The following is a 19,683-nucleotide window of genomic DNA, read 5'->3' on the forward strand; positions in this document are numbered from 1 at the left end:
TCTCCATTCTAGATGAGGGCCGCTCCCAGAGCCCCAGTACTGCCAGCCTGCCCAGTGTGTGGACCGAGCTCACTCCTGGGGCTGCAGGAACCCCTGCAGAGTCACACGTGCCTGCTCTGCTGCGTGTGCATGGGGGCCTGAACCAGACCGGTGGGGGCGGGAGGACCATCCTGGGGGTCGCTCCTAACTGCGGCTGAAACAACAGTGGTCACTGCTCACCGTGACTCCAATGCTTGGAGGATGGGGGCTCCTGGGAACTGGGAGGCAGTTTCTTTATGGAGGAGGTGGCTCTGGTCTCGGTCCTGGGCTTGAGGCTGAGTCAAAGAGGAGTCCAGCCTCCTCCTGCTCCCCGACACAGCAGTTTGGACCAGTCATCCGGGCTCTGGCACTGTGGGGTCTCAGTGTTTGGCAAAGCTTTGGCCTTCTCCTGTCATCTGTGTTGTTGGAGAACCTGCTTTGGGTCCCTGGGTTAATCTTTTTTATGCAAACTTAAGTACTTGTTTTCAGAGACCTCAGGAGAGGAAAACCCAGGAAATGAACCCGTTCTGCAACTCTCCTGGGGGAAAAGGAATCAAGTAGGAAAAGTGCAGAGGAGCAGCCAGGAAAATGAGCTGGTGGGGCCCTGGGGCAGGGGGAGCGGGGAGGTGCAAGGGTCAGAGAGCCCTCCCAGACCCCAAGGCGCTCACCACAGGCTGCCCTGCACATCACACTGCAAGCTTGGCTTCAAGCAAGGGGGGCTCTGGGAGATGCTGCTCATCTGACCCCTCGGTCCCCCTCAACCCACCACCTTCCACCCCTCCTCCTGTTTCTCCCACACTCCCCCCTTTACTTGTCTTCCTTGAAGAGCCTAGTCCATTCCTGCCCCAGGACCTCTGCACCAGCCGTTCCTGCTACCTACAATGCCCTTCCCTCTGATCTGCACACAATGGGGCCGTCTTGTCATTAGGTCATCACCTCATCTATGGGGTCTTCACTGGACTGTCCACCCCAGAAGAGACACCCTTTCTGTCTAGCACATGCCCCTGTGGTGTCTTCTCTGCATGATTTTCTCTTATTTAGTTATCTTCCCCCCAGTGCAATTCCTCCCTTGCTCAGAAAGTCGTGACTGTGACAGCTGAACACATTCAGTGTCCCCTGCTGTCTCCCCGCCAAAGTCTTGAATGATCAGAACAGGCCCCCCAGTCCACTTTTGATCACTGATTGAATAAAATATAACAATGACACTTCTTTCCAAAAAGATACCCCCCACCTTTTAAAAAACTTAGCTGAACACGTGACCCAAAAAATTAAAAGACTTATTGGGAAAAAGACAAGGTTTGCAAGAGTGGTTCTGTTGAATCTAATATATACACTGGTCCAAATTCCCAGCACAGTCTGGGCTCCAGGTAAAGGTTTCCATTATTCTCTCTTAAGCTTTTAAATGATACATATTTCAAACTGTGCCATGGAGCAGATCCTTCACTCATCTTATAGAAAGAACAACAAAAGCATACGTCTATCTTGAAATCCAAGCCTCACATGAATTCAGAGAGATTTTTTTAAAGCTCTACACAGAAAGGAAAGGTGACTCCATTTAGTATTCTTTGTATGATTTCTAACAAAGAAATACTAGAATGTAATTTATGACACTAATAATTTTCTCTAATGATGTGTGGTTGTCTTGCCAGATACCATGGTTTAGGGAGATGCAATAATCCATTTCAGCACATTTATTCACTGTCCATAATGTATTTTGGAACATCTACATGGAGAAGGAGTAATTTCTTATTTGGCTAAGCAAAAAAAAAATAAAAACAAAAAAAACAAAAAAACCTTTTGGACTGTTAGTAGAGATAAAGAGATGCCTATAGGCAGCATAAAAATGTTTGTAAAGATTCTGGTTTCAAGTAATTTCTGTTTCCTAGGATGTGACACTGCAGATACCTGAGTGCACATGTATGCACAGGAGAATACACATATGTGTATTATGAGGCATTATCTTATGGTAATTGAGATCATTAATAAACTTGTAAACTCTCCCTTATCAGCACTGCACTCTGCCTGGCAAACAGTATGTTCAGTAAATGTGCGTCTGTGCTCAGTTGCTCAGTCATGTCTGACTCTTTGCAACCCCATGGATGTAGCCCACCAGGCTCCTCTGTTGATGGAAGTTCCCAGGTAAGAATGCTGGAGTGGGTTGCCATTTCCATCTCCATGTGATCTCCCCAACCCCAGGATTGAACCAGCCTCTCCTCTGTCTCCTGAATTGCAGGCAGATTCTTTACCGCTTGAGCCATCAGGGAAGCCCCTCAGTAAATGTTAGGCTGAGGGGCTTCCTCAGCCTAACATTTCATTAATTAACTGCTGAACAAGGAACTGAGTGGTGACATTTGATTTTGCTTTTGAAGCCTGACCCAGGAGTGCAATCTCTGAGTGAGAAGCTCTTAAGTGACTCAGCCAGAAGGACACAAGGTACGTGTGCTATGCAGGCGGCCCTGGCACCCTACTTCCTACCCATGACCCCTACTTCTTGCCCATGACCCTTACTTCCTGCCCATGACCCCTACTTCTTGCCCATGACCCCTACTGCTTCCACGCATCTCCACGCCTGGTGTCCAAACGACTGCTTGCACCTGCAATTCTCAGTTGAGGGCTGTTCTGGGCCCTCCCTTCTGATTGGGTGTTGACCCACCCAGCCCCTGCATCCTCGGGCAGGGTAACTGAAGACTGAATTCTACCCCATTTCCAAGAGCCCCAAGGGATGCGGGCTGAGCGCCAGCTGACCACGGTGCCAACCCACCTGGTAGCACCTCTCCTCTCTGATGCCCCCACCTCTGATGCCCTCTCTGATGCCCCCACCTCTGTCTCCTGCCCTCCTAGCACTTCCTGGGACCACATCCCCAGAAATGACATCAGATCCTTGCTGCAGGGTCAGCTTCTTGGGGAATCCAAACTGAGACAGACACCTTTAATCATCTGACTTCTAATAAAGCATCCATCGTGCAATCGTGTGCTTGTGCCTGAAACATGGTGAAAGCAAGCTGATGCATCACCTGACACGTTTCAGGTGTGAAATCCAGACTCTGAGCCTCTCATGAGCCCCGTGATGCCCCAGAACAAAGGGCTCGTCTACTTTCTTAAATGAGCTCAGCTCAGTGGCTGTTAGCAGGGCAACCCTGTCCTGAGTGAGGCTGGCCCACATGCAAGCCCAAGGCCCCTGTTAATCAGACAAAGGATGTGCAAGCAAAGAAAACATTTTAATTAAGGCTTCATTGGTAAGCCAGACAGGCCAACCATGGTCTAATCCAAACAAAAACCTTGTATCCTCACCCTGGTAACCTCTGTTCTAAGACATCGAAGCACATGTCTGCAGGGGCCCAGAGGCAGCTCCTCCTGGTTAGCTCAGGCACTGGACGATCCCTTCTCTCCCAGTTTCTTCTCGTTTGCCTTGTCTTTTCAATCGTGGTCTCCACAATGACAACAGTCTCTTCGTACATCTGGATGCTCCTGGTGGAAAACTTCTCTATGGACTCCATCACCTCCACTTTCTTTTAGGCCAGCTTCCTGGGAGGGCTTCTCACTGGCCGGCTGCCGCTCTGAGCCCCATGCCCCTTGGACCCACCCAGAGTGACCTGAGGCCCTTGAGGCCGGGGTGTAGACAGCCCCTCTGGACCAGGTGCCACCATGGGACAGGGCCGTCTGTCCCCCTCCTCCTCCTTCTGGCCATCCTGTTTCCCCTGGAGGCCCTTCAGTTCTTTGGCATTTTTCTCATCCCCTTTGTCTGCAGGGTGTGGGGTGGGGGGGCATCCATGTTCTTTCCCCTTCAGAGGCCCCCTTCATCCTTCAGACTGTCTTCTTCCCCCTGGGGGCCCCCCTTCCTCCTTCAGACCGTCTTATTTCCCCTCGGGGCCCCCTTCATCCTTCAGACTGTCTTCTTTCACCTGTGGGGGCCCCCCTTCCTCCTTCAGACCAACTTCTTTCCCCTGGGGGCCCCCATTTATCCTTCAGACCATCTTCTTTCCCCTGGGGGCCCCCTTTCATCCTTCAGAGCATCTTCTTTCCCCTGGGGGAACCCTGTCCATCCTCCAGAGGGTGCTCAGGCTGCTGGGGAGAGGGCTCCATGCCGCTGTCAGGACGCACAGAGTCACCTCCTTAGAAACCACAACGACCCCTTTGCTGGGATGGAGAAGACACAGAAGCCAGGACCCATGAGACTGGCGTCTCCAGAGACTGTCATGTACCACCTTTTGGTTACAGGTTGGCAGGGGGCTCGGGTTCTTTGGCGCCTTTCACCTTCTCCTTGATCATCTTGCCTAGTTTCTCGAAGTCTTTGCTTATCTTGCTTCCATCTGGGACATCCTCCAGAGCCCCTTCCTAGGTTGGGGGACTTGCTTCTTCATCCCCCGGTTCAAGTTTAGACTTACCCTCCTTTGAGCACCACCCGCTCCAGTTTTGTGTCCTCTGGGCCTCTCAGTGGTGTCTCTTCCAGAATTTCATCTGCTCTATCTTTCACTACCATCTCCTTTTTCCTCGGAAGGTTCTTGGGGAGGCCTTTGAGTCTTGGTTTCACTGCAGTTATATCCTGCACATCTCTGGTAAGATCTTTGAAAAAAGAAAAAAAAAAGGAGGCAGGTGCAATGAGTCAAGGCCAATGAAGGGAAGAAAAAGTATTCATTGAAAAATACAAGCCTAGCACTGGGGTGGGGTTTACTGGTTGGCTGGTTGGCAACAAGGTAGGATCCCTAGATCCTAAGCATTCACGGCCCACACTGAGGACCCAGCCCTGCGGGCTGCTGTGTCACTTTAGGACAAGTCACTTGGCCCCTCTGGGCTTGCAGAGTGGAGGGGAGGCCCCCACAGTTCCCTTCACACTGGGCACAACTTACTGAGATCCGTGTTTCTCCTGCAATGACACTCTGTGGGAGCAGGGCCTCTGACCACCCCAGCACCCTCACCTCGAGGTCACAGGGGACACTTGGATCCAGCCCGGACCAGGAAATCCAGTCCAGAGAGCCACTGTCACCTCAGGCTTCCCCAAAGGAGCAACTCAGTCACCCCACCTTCCGCTGATGGGTTTGGAATAGCCTCCAGGCACACCCTTGGCCCCCCTGCACCCCAAACCAGGTAAACACCACCACTCCTTGCTTACCATCCCCTTCCTCCTGTGAAACAAGAGGAAACTATGCCCTTAAACCCAGAATGGGAATCCCATGGGCCAGAGGCCACATTCACTGCTTCAGACCAGCCAAGAGGAGAAACTTAAAGTTTCAGAAAACACAACGTTTCACCCTGTCTCATCCAAAAGGCCAGCTTTTAGTTCCAGGTGGCTGCTGCTGCTGCTGCTACTGCTAAGTTGCTTCAGTCGTGTCCGACTCTGTGCAACCCCATAGATGCAACCGGCAAGGCTACCCAGTCCCTGGGATTTTCCAATCAAGAACACTGGAATGGGTTGCCATTTCCTTCTTCAATGCATGAATGTGAAAAGTGAAAGTGAAGTCGCTCAGTCATGACCAACTCTTAGCGACCCCATGGATTGCAAACTACCAGGCTCCTCCGTCCATGGGATTTTCCAGGCAAGAATACTGGAGTGGGTTGCCATTGCCTTCTCCGACACAGGTAGATACAGCCATATATGTAAGGATGGGTAAAGATAGGAATAATGGAGACACCACTGTAGATGTGTGTATATAAAGACAATGCAGGTACTGATGGTTTATACATGTACATAAAGACAGTGGGGGTGTAGACAGTTTATGCATGTACATAAAAACAATGGAGATGTAGACAGTTTATCAGGTCAGTTCAGTGGCTCAGTTGTCTCCGACTCTTTGCGACCCCATGAACCGCAGCACGCCAGGCCTCCCTGTCCATCACCAACTCCCGGAGTTTACTCAAACTCATGTCCATTGAGTCAGTTATCTCATCCAACCATCTCATCCTCTGTCATCCCCTTCTCCTCCTGCCCTCAGTCTTTCCCAGCATCAGGGTCTTTTCAAATGAGTCAGCTCTTCATATCAGGTAGCCAAAGGATTGGAGTTTCAGCATCAGTCCTTCCAATGAACACCCAGGACTGATCTCCTTTAGGATGGACTGGTTGGATCTCCTTGCAGTCCAAGGGACTCTCAAGAGTCTTCTCCAACACCACAGTGCAAAAGCATCAATTCTTTGGTGCTCAGCTTTCTTTATACTTGTACATAAAAACAATGGAGATGTAGACAGCTTATACATGTACATGAAAACCATGGAGGTATAGATACTTTATGCATGTACATAAAGATGATGGAGATTTAGATACTTTATGTGTAGATGAGGTGCAGGCTTAGGTGATAAAGATGTAAGTGTAACCATAGATAATGTAGATATAGGCGCATGTAGATACAGATGTAAGTGACATAGATGTGGATACAGATGATGTAAATGTGGATGGAGGTAGAGATGCAGATGTAGACATAGAGGTAAGTGCAGGTGTAAATGTAGGTGATGCAGGCATCAGCATAAATAACAGAGGTATTGAAGAAGATGGTGCAGGTGCAGAAAATGCAGATGTGGGGTAGACGTACATGTAGATGATCCAGACAGACATAGATGGCCGAGTAGGTGTCAGATGTAGATACAGATGATGTAGGTGTAGGTGATGTAGAGGCAGGTGTAGGTGTGGATGATACAGATGTAGGTTAGGTGATCTGGGTGTAGCTCCAGATGATGTAGAGAATGTAGGTGTAGTGTAGATGTACACATACAGACGCTGTAGACACAGATGTGGACATAAGTATACATGTAGGTGCAGACATGGTCACACAGATGAACATGGAGGAAACGGAGAGTAGCTGATGCAGGTGTAGATGTGAGTGAGGTTGAGACAGAGACAGAGACACTTGCCAGCAGAGTTCATGTCCCAATGCATCATGCAGAGGAGACCAGACAGTCTGCTGGCAGCCACAGAACGGACTGGCCAGGTGCTCAGAGTCACCATGGCAGCAGCAGTAATAATATCAACTGCTCTGAGTTCTGGTTCAATTCCAGGTACTGTGCAGGCATCTCGCCTGCAGCATCTCAATAACCATGCCTGGTCATCCTTTCAGCTAAGACATTCCTGTCCCCAGAGACCTGTGGAGCTGAAAGGCACCTTGACATCCAAACACTCCCATGGCCATCTTCATCACCTCTCCCCTCCTCCCACCATCACTCACACCAGAGCCCATATCTCTGTTGCAAACCCATTCATCCTCTGCCTCCCCCACTGCCATTCCAGACCCGTGAGGTCCTGGATATGGGGGTCTGCTTCTGGTGGCTCAGACAGTAAACAATCTGCCTGCAATGGGTCAGGAAGATCCCCTGGAGAACAGAATGGCTACCCACTCCAATATCCTTGCGTGGAGAATCCCATGGACAGAGGAATCTGGCGGAGTATAGTCCAGGGGGATACAAAGAGTCGGACAAGACTGAGCAACTAACACTTTCACTTTCCTGCCACATTCCCTACAACCTGGAACTGGCACATGGAAAAACGTGAAACAAGTAAGTGGTTCTGTGCCCATGGGCTCTGCCCACCCCGACCCCACCTGTTGCCTGTATTCTCGATGATGCGATGATACTGGTCCAACTCGCTCCTCAGGGTCTGCTGGGCGACCACCAGCTGCCGGCAGTCATAGGGTGACCTCTCCAGGCTCCTCTCTGCCCCTTCAGTCTCCTTCCGCAGGGTGTCGATCTGCTCGTTGTAGAGCTGAATCTCGCCATCATCACACTCTTGGACATCTCTGATGGCTTGTTCCAGGGCCGCAATCTGTGGGCAGAGACACGGTCACGAGGAAACCCAGCCACCCTCTCTCTTCAGACATCGATGCAGCAGTGGAGAATCCAGACGGCGCACCCAGTTGTATTTGTCTTGTTGGTTTGTTTCTCTGTCAGCAGAGAATCTTTAAGCCACAGAAGGATGTGACAACTGAACTCCTTCCCCTGATGCTTGTATCAGCACCCCCGGAAATCAGCCTTTAGTGGAGCCCCCGACCCAAGGCAGCAGGAAGATGAGAAACTCAGAAAATAAAAATTGCCATCACTGGACTAACATGTGCAACTCTGAGTACATTCTTCATACTTTACTGAGTTAGCATGAAAAAGTAGTAAAAAGAAGAACATGGACTAAATAGATAAGATGCTATAATAATGAAAAGGGGGGGTTTCCTTCATCTTATTCAATCACTATGGCACTTTAATTTTCTCCTGATTTCTGACCAGTAGAGTTACATATATGTTTTGATAGCTAAAATGTGTGTGTTTGTGTGCACTGGCACTTAAGTAAAATAACTTCAGAGAAATGCTATTTATATATTAAAGCAGGGCAAGTCAAAATTAAGGTAGGAAAATGACAAGAGATTCCTCATCTTCACTTTAAGAGCTGTGACAACCCACAAGCAGCCACAAGCTGCTTACTTATTTACAAGCGAACTTATTTACAAGCTCAGTACAAGCTCACTTTCCCCCGGATTAAAGGTCTAACAGGCGTGGGCAGCCCTCCAAAACAAAATAAAAAGTGTAAACTGAAACCCACTTCATCTGGATGAGCGCTTGTCAAACTTCAACACGCATGTGAACCACCCGAGGATACGGTTTTGCTCAGACTCTGACTCAGCAGCTCCAGTGGGACCGGAGAGGCCGGGTTTCTAAGTGGCTCCTTGGGAGAGGAAAACCCAGGAAATGAACCCATTTTGCAGCTCTCCTGGAGAAAACAGAACCAGGTAGGAAAAGTGCAGAGAAGCAGACAGGAAAATGAACCGGTGGGGCGCTGGGGCAGGGGGACGGGGGTGGGGGTGCGGGGCGGGGGCAGCGGGGGTCGAGGGTCAGAGAGCCCTCCCAGACCCCAAGGTGCTTACCGCAGGCTTCCCTGCACTTCACACTGTAAGCCTGGCTTCAAGTAAGAGGGGCTCCGTGAGACGCTGCTCATCTGGCCCCTTGGTCCCCTTCGACCTACCGCCTCCCTCCCCTCCTCCTGTTTCTCCCACACTCCACCCTTTACTTGTCTTCCTTGACCAGCTAGTCCGTTCCTGTCCCAGAAAAGGCACGGAAGTAATAAACCCACCGGACTCATATTTCTCAGTTCTTTCACCTGCCCTGGAGTATAAAGGTGCCCAGGGATGAAAGGTGCTTGGAGTCAGGGTGCTGTGCAAGGCTGAGACTGCGAAACCACCTACCGCGGCTGTGGGTTGGGCTTTGCTAGCTGGCACCGCCCCGGAATGGGCGGGGCAGGGGCCCTCTGGGGGCGGGGCTTGGGGGTAGCGGGCCCCGTTTCCCGGGTGACGGCCGCGCGGAAGAGGCGGGGCTCGGGCCTCCAGGCTCCCCGGGCCGCGACCTGAAACCGTGGCTTCTGAGAGTTGATCAGTAGTAGGGCAGAAGAGAGCGCCAGAGGCCAGCGGCTCTGGACCGAGCAACTCTGGTCGTGGAGACGGGCGGCCGACCGGAATGAGGCTTGGGAGAGTCTGGTCCAAGTGACAGGCTGGGGGCGTGGCCTGTGAGACCCGGAAGCGTGCGAGGCGTGAGTGGGAGTGCCCGGCCTTGGGCGACTAGCTGTATACCCAGCACTCCGAGCTGTGGTCCCGCAGGTCCAAGTGTGCGGCCGCGCGTCTGGGTGGGGCAGCAGCGCGGGCGGGCCATGCCTGGGGACTTCCAGTCGCTGTGGGAACTGGTGGAAGAGCACGTTCCGCTCCCGGAGCGGCACGAAGTGAAGAGGATTCTAGGGGAGACGACAGCGGATCTGAGCCTGGAGCTACGGACAGAGGTGGGGCGTAGGAAGCTGAGCCCCACGGCAGACCTGTCCCAGGACTCGGATGATTTTCTCACCTTCTACGGATCCCTAGCCCTGCCCAGTAACTCTCGAGCTCTTGTCGGATCTCATTGTCCGCCCAACCCTCTCCAGTTCAACTGCCCTGCCCCTCATTCCCCAGCTCCCCTGCCTCCCTTCACTTCCCTCCGCAGTCGCCGAAGTGCCCCAGCTCTCCTTGCAGGTAGTGATGTTACAAAGATCATTGCTCCAAGAGGCTCGATCTATCCAAACCTCTGGATAGCGCCCCACCTCTGCCCTCTCCTCCCTTCTGGCACCACCGCCCCTCCTAAGAGATCTTGTGCGCCAGGAACTGTGGCAGCTGCTCCAAGGTCTCCGCCGGAAGACCATCTGTGAGGCATGTTGGAGCTCCAGACCTGGGTCTGGGCCCTGTCTCCAGAACTCAGATGGGCTAGCCTGGCAACTGACAAGGGTCCAGGATCACCTTTCCTGTGGTTCCCTGGAAGGAGCCGCTGAATTGCCTTTATGCGTCTTCTGCAGGGACCAGACCCACGTTTGGGTCCAGTATAGCCCCAGGGTCCTGCACTTTGCCTTGGAGGAGCCCAGGCCTGATTTGCCAGAACAGGAGATGTTCCAGATGAGAGCTGGTGAACCCAGGTGTAGTAGTAGGAGAGGAGGGATCTGTCCTTGCTGGGCAAAGGACCCCAGCCAGCTGGTAGGTCCCACCTGCGGGCATGGAGAAATTCCTGGTCTGGGACTGACACTTCTACAGACACCTGTGGTAGAGGTCAGCCCATGAGGGCTGCAGAGGCCCAGGAAACACGTGCCAATCCTGGGAGCTTGGTTCAAGCTGGGTTTTAGAGTACGAGGAACAGACTTTCATTCAGATACAAAGAGAAGCGCTTTGCAGGGAGACGGAGAAGGACACACAGATAGGAGTGGAAGGAAAGACTTCACCCAGTGGCCGGTTGTCCCTCAGGCTGGGATAACCAGGCTGCAAGGACTGGGTTAGAGAGGGCTAGGGACTGAACAAGATAAATGAGCAGCAGCATGTTCATCCGTGAATGGTAGCAACTTATTTCTCACACATCCTTATGAAGGGGGCGATGGCCCCATTTTGCAGATGATACTAAAACTCAGAAGGGATGATTGACTTTCCCAAACTCACACATAGTAAAGGGTTGCAGAACCCATGTGCAATCCCAGGCTCCATAGCTCCTCCTTTTACTACCATCTTGTGTTGTCTTTGTGAGAAAGCACAAAATTGTCTAGGAGAAATGGTGTTTGTGTCCTGAAGGCCTGGGGTGAAGCAGCATGAGAGAGTGAGGTTGACTTCATCTGCCAGCAGCTGTCACCAGGACCTCAGCGTCATCAAGGACCAGCTGAATGTGTCCCACATTGACCAGCCTTCTGGACACGTGCAGTGAGGCCCCCAAGTGAGTGTAGTGGGCGTGGGGACAGGGAGGGTGGGACTGCGGATGGACCCTGATGTACTGGGGCTACTGGGAGGAGAAGGGAGGGAACACACCTGGCTGGGAGACCCAGGAGAGTGGGGCTGAGAGGTGGAAGGGGCAGGATGCTGATGAGGTTGCTGCCAGGAATCAGTCAAGTACAGATGCCTACATGGGCCTCGGTCTGAGGACTTTTATCCTGGGAGGTGGGGAAGAGGTGAAACACAGAAGAGTTTTTAAAGCAGGGGCAGGGCTGTCATGTGGGAGAGAATGGAGTCAGGAGGACCCGCAAGTCTAGTCCTATCATGTAGAAGAGAGACTGCTGCTTCTGAGGGTGGGTGCTGGGAGGTGGGCAAGGACAGAGGACACACCCTGCCCAGGAAGAGGCTGGCAGGGCTGCAAAGCTGTGCTGGAACAGCATGAAGGCAGCAGAGGGAGAGGTGGACTGAGATAGGAGGGCCTAGAGGAGTCTCCTGGGGAGGCCGGAGGTTGGGACCGCGTGGAGGGCTCTGCTGAGACCAGGGTCTGTAGCGCTGCTTCGGTGCTGCACTGTGCATGTCCCAGGGCCCTCCTGGAGGAAGAGTGCCATGCTCTGGAGAGGGAGAGTCCCATCCTGCAGGTGAGCTGCAGTCATTGTTCACCCCGCCCCCAGCCCTTCTGCTGAGCGTAGACAGCCCCGTCTCTCAACCAGGGCGTGAGATCCACACACCTGCAGTGGTTGTGTGAACCCTGGGCCCATTTTTCCTGTGTGCACACTTCTTATGTGTGTGATCCTTAAGTACATGAACTCATATTCCAGTTGAGTCCCTAAGTCCAAGGTCATCACTTTTAGATCAACTGCTGGGTTTGCCTAGGTCTTTTGCCTCCTTCTCTTCCCTAAGTCTGGGTTCAGGCCTGCCACCCTCTTGCCAAGCTCAGCTTTTCAGGGGGAGGCTGGTGCTCCTCTCAGGAGTGCCCCCAGGTGATTGGGAGGAAGAGCCTGCACGGTCTGGTTCCTGCGCCCCACCATGGGGATCCTGGCCTGGGCACCCTGCCGTAAAGCCAGGCACTGAGCCAGCTCTCCCTGCAGTGCTGCCTGGAAGATGAGTATTCAGCCCCCCCCCCCCCGCCCCCGGCCCACTGAGGCAAGCCTAGAGCCCACCCTGGCAGGTGAGGACCCTAGCAGGTCCCAGAGCACCCAGCACTCCATTCCTCCCACTTCCCCCCTACCCACACCCATCCCACCTTGCTCTTGTAACACACCCTGGAACACTGGGCGCTGTGTCTCAGGCAGAACCTTTCCTCCAGAGCTAAAGAAACAGAAGGCAGCCAGGCAAAAGGAGCTGCAGGCACCCCTGAGGGCTTCCTGTGTCTCCCGCAGCCACAGGTAACCGAGAGCAGACAGACAGCTGGATGGGGCAGGCTGACGGGCAGGCCACGGCCCCCTCACAGCTACTCCCTCCCATTCAGGCCACAGCCCTTGGGGTCCTCCAGCCAGGGCTCTGGACTCCTGCCTTGCCTCCACGGGGCTGCTGGAGTTTGGGCCAGGCTTCTCCAGTGCTGCCTGCCTGCTCCCCTCTGGAGCGCTGCCCCAAACCTCGCGGCCTGGCCGCCACCTGCTGCTGGGGACAGAAGATTCACTGCCGCCCCGGGAAAAGGCCAGCTTCTGCTCTGATGTCCAGTGCAGTGCCCCAGGCCCCAACCTGAAGGGCTCCTCAGTAAGGAGGCTTCAGCTTCGGCTGGAACTCGTCCTGTCTGCTCCTGCTCTCTTTCAGCTGCCAGGGTCCAGCCCACTTCAGATCTAGTCTAGGGTGAGCCCTCCCCAGGAGTCCACTGCTGTCTGTCTGTCTGTCTGTCTGTCTGGCCGGCCCTCACCCTACCTTCTCAGCAGGTCCTCAGTGTCCGGTCCTGACTGTCACAGCCTCTGGCCTTTCTCCTCCCAGGCATCCCCCCAAAGGCCTGGCAGGAGGAGGTCCTGTCCCAGCCCTGACTCATGTCCCGCTGGAGGACCCAGGCAAAGAAGAGCAGCAGCTTAGAGACAGGAATAGAAATTTCATTAAAATCTATGGACTTTAAAAACCTAGTGGTTTGCAGATGGTTGGAGGTCGGAGGCGCACCATTATTGCTACAGAGGATTAGAGGCAGCTCTTCCGGGGCTGTCACTGCACAGAGGGGTGCAGAGGACAGACACACAGACGCTGCAGGGCTTGGGGAAAGGAGTTCTGGCTCCAGAGAGGGGTTGGGGCACACGGGCTGGGGCAATGTGACACCTGAACAAGGGTAGCCCAGTTCGGGAAGACTGGGCTTTAGCCTGGCGGTGGTAGGGCAAGGGGGTGTCGTATAGGGTCCACTTCCCCTGGTCTCTGGGCTCAAACCTCCTGCTGAGCATCACCCCATCCCTACCGCCCAGAAATGAGTTCTTTGGGTGGGCTGTTGGGTCATGGGCCTCTGCTGGGCTGGCCCTGACAGCCAGTGCTGGAAGGAGGCGCAGAGACCTCAGAGCTGCCGAGGGATGTGCAGGCAGGCCTGGAAGACAGATTGGGCCTGAAGCCGAGGGTGAGGGGATAGCAATACAATTTTTACAAAAATAATCAGACAAAAGGGCCGGGCCACACAGCCTGACCCGTAACACTGCACAGCCCCCCCAGCCCCTCACCCTGCCTCCAGGTAGGAAGATCTGAATTAGCCTGGGCGGAGGCTGGGGTCCAACCCAAGGGCGGGAACTCTGGTCAGGAGGCCAAAGGCTCAGGGACAGGTAGGGGCACACCCAGAACCTCAGCTCAGGGCAGAGTGTGGGGGCGTCAGAGGCCACATGGAGCCCAGCAGGCGTCTGGGGGCCTGACCTGGGGCCCCCCAGCAACCCCCACATCACCCACACCCCCCAGCTGCCATCTTGGCATCTAAAGGACCTGTAAACACTAGGGACATGAACACAAATGACCGTGCTAGCAGTGGTGGCCAAGGTGACAGGTGCCACCCCTGGCCAGGGCATGGTGGGGACAAGCGGTGACACCTACCCGCTGTCTCCCCAGTCTCTGTGTTGGCAGCACAGGGTGGGGGTGGGGCATTCCCCCGGCAGCTGTGCTGGCACCTGGGAGTCCTGCAGACAGCTGGAGTCATTACTGCCCAGTAATCTGGGCATTGTCCAGGGACAGCAGCTGGGACTCAAGTCCATCTTCAGGGGAGCATGGAATTACTTAACGTCTCAGAGCCTCAGTTTCCTCATCTGTAAAGTGGGGATAATAATGAAACCATGGAGAGTTGTATCACAAGACTTAGTATATTGTTCCTGGTCATGGTGGGCTTTCCCTCCACCACTTCTACTCCCTGCTGGGGGGTCTGTCGTCCAGGTGTTGAATACTGGTGGAAACCCAGAACTCCTCCTCCCAAGCCACCCTATTCCAGGGTGGCTTAGGGTGGTGTCCTGGATCCTGAGCTGATACCTGACTTGCACAGCCTGCTTCTGGAACATGCATTCACACCACATATCCTGAGCACTCCAAGCACCTCGGCTATGAGGGCTAGAGACACGAGCTCAGTGAGGCTGTCAGAGACCAATGCCAAGGTCAGTCATGATTCCCATGGGGCTCCTCTGGGGGGATGCCAGGTGGAAATACCAGGGAAGGAGGGCCGGCTCTCAGCTGCTGCCAGCCTATTTTCCCCTTCTGAAGCTGGGCACTATCTTCTGTCAAGTACAGGGCCTTGTGCTCCCTTCCTAACCCAAGGCCAGGGCTTGGGTGATTCTGAGTCTCCACACCTGTCTGACTCTATACAGCTTTGCTCAGACTCCCAGTGACCAGAGCTGTAGGTGCGGAGCCCCCAGGAGGAGCTCTGGGCTAATGGTTGGGCTCGTGCTCTTCCTTGGCTGGTTCCCAAGAGAAGGATGCTTGCCACGGGGACAGCAGGGGAGGGACCAGCGAGGAACTTACAAAGATGATAGTTGGTGAGATGAAGCGCCAGCATATCTGGAAGAAGTGGGGCGCTGGGAACCCCAGCATCATCTGGATGTCCTCGGGGGGAGCCGGCCTCCCTGAGTGGGGCTAGAGCAGCTGAATCCCACTAATGAGGCCTCATTATGGCCAGAACTCAGCAGGGCTGCTGCTGCCTGCTGTCTCCATGGTCAGAGTCAGAGAAAGCTGTCCAGCCAGGGCTGCCTGTTCTGGGCACCTGGCCCAGGCCAGGACAGCCAAAGCCCAGAGCCCACCCTGGGTGGAAGTGAACATTTGGGCATCATGGGTGACTGGGCCTTCCTGGAGCCAGTGGCCCAGCCAGGGGCTTGGCCCTCAGTCTGGACTCGCAGGAAGTCAGCAGAAGTCAGCAGAGTGTGTCTGGGGACCCGGCTGCATGAGGCTGGCCTGGAAGCAGCTCAGTCGCTAGGGTCTGAGGCCATTCTCTTGGGAGACTTGCTTGAGCCAAGATCACTCCCCATCTTCTCTCCCAAAATGGGCATAGTAGCATACCCAACTCGAGGGGGTTGTTGGGAGGATTAAATGAGTTAATATATATTAATATGAAGTGTTTAGGACAGCATCTGGCTCACAGTAAACATTTCATATATATTATCTATTACTATTATTTATAATGCTCACTAGCTTCAAAGATGGATAGATATGATCCCCATTTTAGAGATAAAGAAACTAAGACCAGACAAGTAAAGTAACTTGCCTAAGGAGATACATGGAGGGAGATCCACCAGGGCTGGGGTTGGAACCCAGGCCTGTCTGACTCTGAAGACTTTGCCACAATGATGCAGGGACTCCAGTGGTCGTCCAGTGGCTAGGAGTCCAGCTTGCACTGCAGGGGACACGGGTTCAATGCCGCTGGTCAGAGAACTGAGACCCCACAGGCCGTGGAGCAACTAAGCTGTTGCACCACAGCTAAAGAGCCCATGTGCTGCAACTTAGACCCAACGCAGCCCAGTAAATATTTTTAAAATAATAATAACAGAAAAGATTAAAATAGTATCATCCTGCCATGTTCCCATTGGGGTCAGCACACTTACCAAACTCACAGGGAAGCTGTCCTTTACATCAGAATTCATGCTTGATCTTGGATCAAGATCCTACTCTGTACCAGACCCTTTGCCCACCCATCAGTTTCCAAAAACTGGAAGCTGTGTCTTCCAAGTACCAGAACACTCGTGCCCACCTTCCTGGTCACTGGTTTGTGGTGTTTCAGCACCCCCTGGAGACTGACCAGTGAGTGTTGCCTCGGAGAAGAGGGATTGAGGGTCTGAGTGACAGTCTACGCAGAGCACTCAGCACACTCTCTCAGAGGGCCCTCCTCAGGTTCAGCTGACGCAGTGCTCATCCTCAGGGGTATGTGGTCTGCAGCTCCCCTCTTGGCTAATGCCATCTGTCTTCAGACAGGTGACAGCGCAGTTCACCAGGCCACAACTCTTTTGCACAGTCACATTCTTTTAACCATCTTGGCTGGCTGGAGATCCCCAAGTCCTGGGGGGGATTGCTCCAGGGCCTGTCACCCCTCGGCCCACAGCTCTCTGCAAAGTCTGAGAGGCTCTGGTGGCCCTGTAGCTGCATCCCCTTCTCCTGTCCCTTCACCATCTCTACTGCCCAGTGGTATCCAGCCTCGCTACTGGGAACCCACCCAGTGCCAGCCCTGTGCTCTCAGAAGCATCTGGGCCCCAGACCCCACCCTACAATGGGAATGAACCGCCTTCTCTCTCTCTCTCTCTCTGCGCCTGTTCTGCCTGTGGTTGTGAGTGTGTGTGGGAACATGGAGGCACATAGCAAGCCCCACGCCTCACTCTAGAAGGGGAATGAGCTGCCCCCTCTCTCTCTGCGCCCACTCTCCCTCACCCTGTGGCTGTGAGTGAGTGTGTGTGGGAACCAGGAAGAAACAGAAGCCCCACGCCGCACTCTAGAATGGGAATGAGCCGCCCTCTCTCTGCGCCCGCTCTGCCTCACCCTGAAAGGTTGTTGCTGAACGATAAGACGCCGGGATTCTTGGCCTCCGGAGGAGACGGGGTCAGAGACGAGGCTGGATCGCTCAGAGCTTTTGTGTAATAAAGTTTTATTAAAGTATCAAGGAGATAGAGAAAGCTTCTGACAGGCATCAGAAGGGGGCAGAAAGAGTACCCCCTGCTAGTCTTCAGCTGGATGTTATATAGGCACTAGCAGTCCGTTAATGAAAAGAAAGGAATGTCTTAAAACTCAGAATGGCAGCAGGTAATTCATCCCAGGCCATAAAATGATTGACTTGAATCTTGTGGAAGGGCAGATTACCATACAAATAGTTTCATTTACATAGATTAGGGGAACAATATCTGAGTATAACATACTGGTTTGTCAAGTAGGTTCTGAGCCAGTTGGCAGAACTTGAAGATGAAGTTTGGGGTACATTAACATAGCTTAAGACAAACATTTCCATAAGAAAAAGAAATGTATTGGTTAACTCAGGTTTGAGAATAGTTAGCTTCAGGTGAAACCAGGTATCTTGGCAACACATTTTCAGAGAAACCTCCTTTTAAATTTGTATAGAGAAGGAAAAAAAAATATCACCAGTTTGTTTCCTCCTGCTGCTTAAGAGAGATAAAAACGTCTGGCACTTACAGCCTATTTTGCCCATTTGGAGACCCCTGGCCTTCCTGCCTGTTACCCTCTCAACCCTGTGGTTGTAACTGTGGGAACAAGGGAAAAACACAAGCCCCACGCCGCACTCTAGAATGGGAATGAGCCGCCCTCTCTCTCTGCCTGCTCTGCCTCACCCTGTGGTTGTGAGTGTGTGTGGGAGCAAGAGAGAAACACAGCAAGCCCCACGCCGCACTCTAGCTGCGGAGCACCTGTGCTGGGCGGCATGGGGACGGCCGGAGCAGGAGGGACAGGGCAGGGGGCAGGCAGAGCTTCGGGACGAGATGAGGTGAGAGTAATTGACGCCACCCAGCAGGCAGTGGAAGAGGCAGGGGATGCATCAGTGTTGCCCAGAGCTGGCAAAGGTGTGAATGAGTGGAGGAGACGCACGCACTCCATTACAAGTGTTCACCCCAGGATGGCGGTGGCTCAGGGACCTGTGGACCCCTCCTCCCCAGGACAGGTCAGTCACTTTCCAGGAGGTCGAGCCCCATCTCTGGTGCCAGGCAGACTGGAAGGCAGGTCTGGGGGTGGGGAGAGGGGCTGAGTGGTCTGTGCCAGGGAGGGGCATGCACAGCCATCCAGAGAGGCAAACACCAGCAAAAGTGACGCAGAAAGTTGCCAGTGTGCAAAGGAGCATGAAGAGTTGGCCACGTGGCGGGGCACGGGAGAGGAGAATGGGGGTGTGAGGGCCCCCCACCTCGGCCCTAGGGCCTGCTGAGAGTCTGCCCTGTGTATCAAAACTGCATTGTCCTAGCTCCCGGTGAAACGGCCGGAGGTGACCAGGTATCGTACTAACCAACTCAGCCCCATTGTCTGCGCCACGGCAGTTACTCCTATGGGGAGAGTGGGTGAGAGGCATGGGGACTTGGTACAGGGGGTGCGTGGTGAGGATGGGGGACGGGCGGGCGAGTGTCTCAGGGGGAGGCAACAGGCCCTGCGGAATGTTCACCAGTGACAGGCCAGCCCGGGACGGCTCCCTCCCCGGGACTTCGCGCTCTGAGCCGGCCAGCTGTGCTCTGTCCCCTTCTGAATTTCCTGAGCCTCAGGTGGGGCCCGGCACATAGTAGGTGCTTGTCAACCTCCACGGATGATGCACCCAGGCTCTGCTGGTCGGCTCTGGGTGCTCTGTGAAGGGTTCCTGGTACTGGGCCCCAAACCTCCCAGGACCACTGAGGCTCAGGGTCTCGTCTGGGCAGTGACACCTTTGTGCAGGACAAGGGTGTCTGTGCAGTAGTGGCCGAAGTGGCCCCCCAGATGCGCCCACTCAGAGCAAAGGGTGCGTGGCTAGGAGGGCCACCATCAGGAGCTGGGGCCTCTGGGCCTGCCTTCCCAAATGGGCCCTCCTGGAAGGCGCAGGCCCTGTGAGAGCATCCCCCACTCTGCGCCTGTCGGCCAGTGCCAGAGTCCAGCAGCAGGCCCATTTGTTTATTTGCCTGTGTGCCTTGAATCTCTTTCAAACTGAGGGTCAGTGTCACTACAGTGCTGTCCCTCAGAGGTCGTGTGGCTGTGTCTCTGATTCTGGGTGTCCTCAGGGACCCCTGGCCATTTCTCTCAGGAGAACAGCCCACCTCTGGGAGGCTGCCTCTGTCACTCAGGGACTCTCAGGGTCCTCCCTTGCCTCTTAGTGAGACTCCTCTGACCCCTCAGGCTCTGGCTAGGGGTGGCTGACTCGTGGGGGATGCGTCTGCTCACATGTATAAAGAGACTTTTTGGGTTAGTCCCAATTGTGTGGCTGGGGTCCTCAGTGGGGCCTCAGGCCACCCAGTCCAGCCCCATAGCTCCCCAGGCAAGCCCGCATCCTTCCTTTGTGGTGAGGAAAGCCCTCTCATCAGCCCTTCCTGCCCAGCCCCCTCTTCTGCAGCCCATGCTCTCTCAGCTCAGAGACCCTTTTCTGGAGTCACCCCCT

The 19,683-nt window shown here is 54.1% G+C and overlaps 1 protein-coding gene and 1 pseudogene across 1 annotated transcript; one reads left to right on the plus strand and one right to left on the minus strand.

Annotated features, from left to right (window-relative positions):
• Positions 1-3,249: 3,249 nt before the first annotated feature.
• LOC136163374 (filensin-like) lies at positions 3,250-9,123 on the minus strand. The gene is made up of 3 exons (XM_065927806.1): positions 9,056-9,123; positions 7,542-7,762; positions 3,250-4,581 (listed from the first exon to the last, which is right to left on the minus strand). The coding sequence occupies exons 1-3, from the start codon at positions 9,062-9,064 to the stop codon at positions 4,482-4,484; spliced, it is 330 nt and encodes a 109-aa protein (XP_065783878.1). The 5' UTR covers positions 9,065-9,123; the 3' UTR covers positions 3,250-4,481.
• Positions 9,124-9,625: 502 nt separating this feature from the next.
• Positions 9,626-13,228, plus strand: LOC136164199 (coiled-coil domain-containing protein 24-like; annotated as a pseudogene).
• Positions 13,229-19,683: the final 6,455 nt, after the last annotated feature.

This window comes from Muntiacus reevesi, chromosome 3, assembly GCF_963930625.1.
Source record: "Muntiacus reevesi chromosome 3, mMunRee1.1, whole genome shotgun sequence".
Taxonomy (NCBI): domain Eukaryota; kingdom Metazoa; phylum Chordata; class Mammalia; order Artiodactyla; family Cervidae; genus Muntiacus; species Muntiacus reevesi.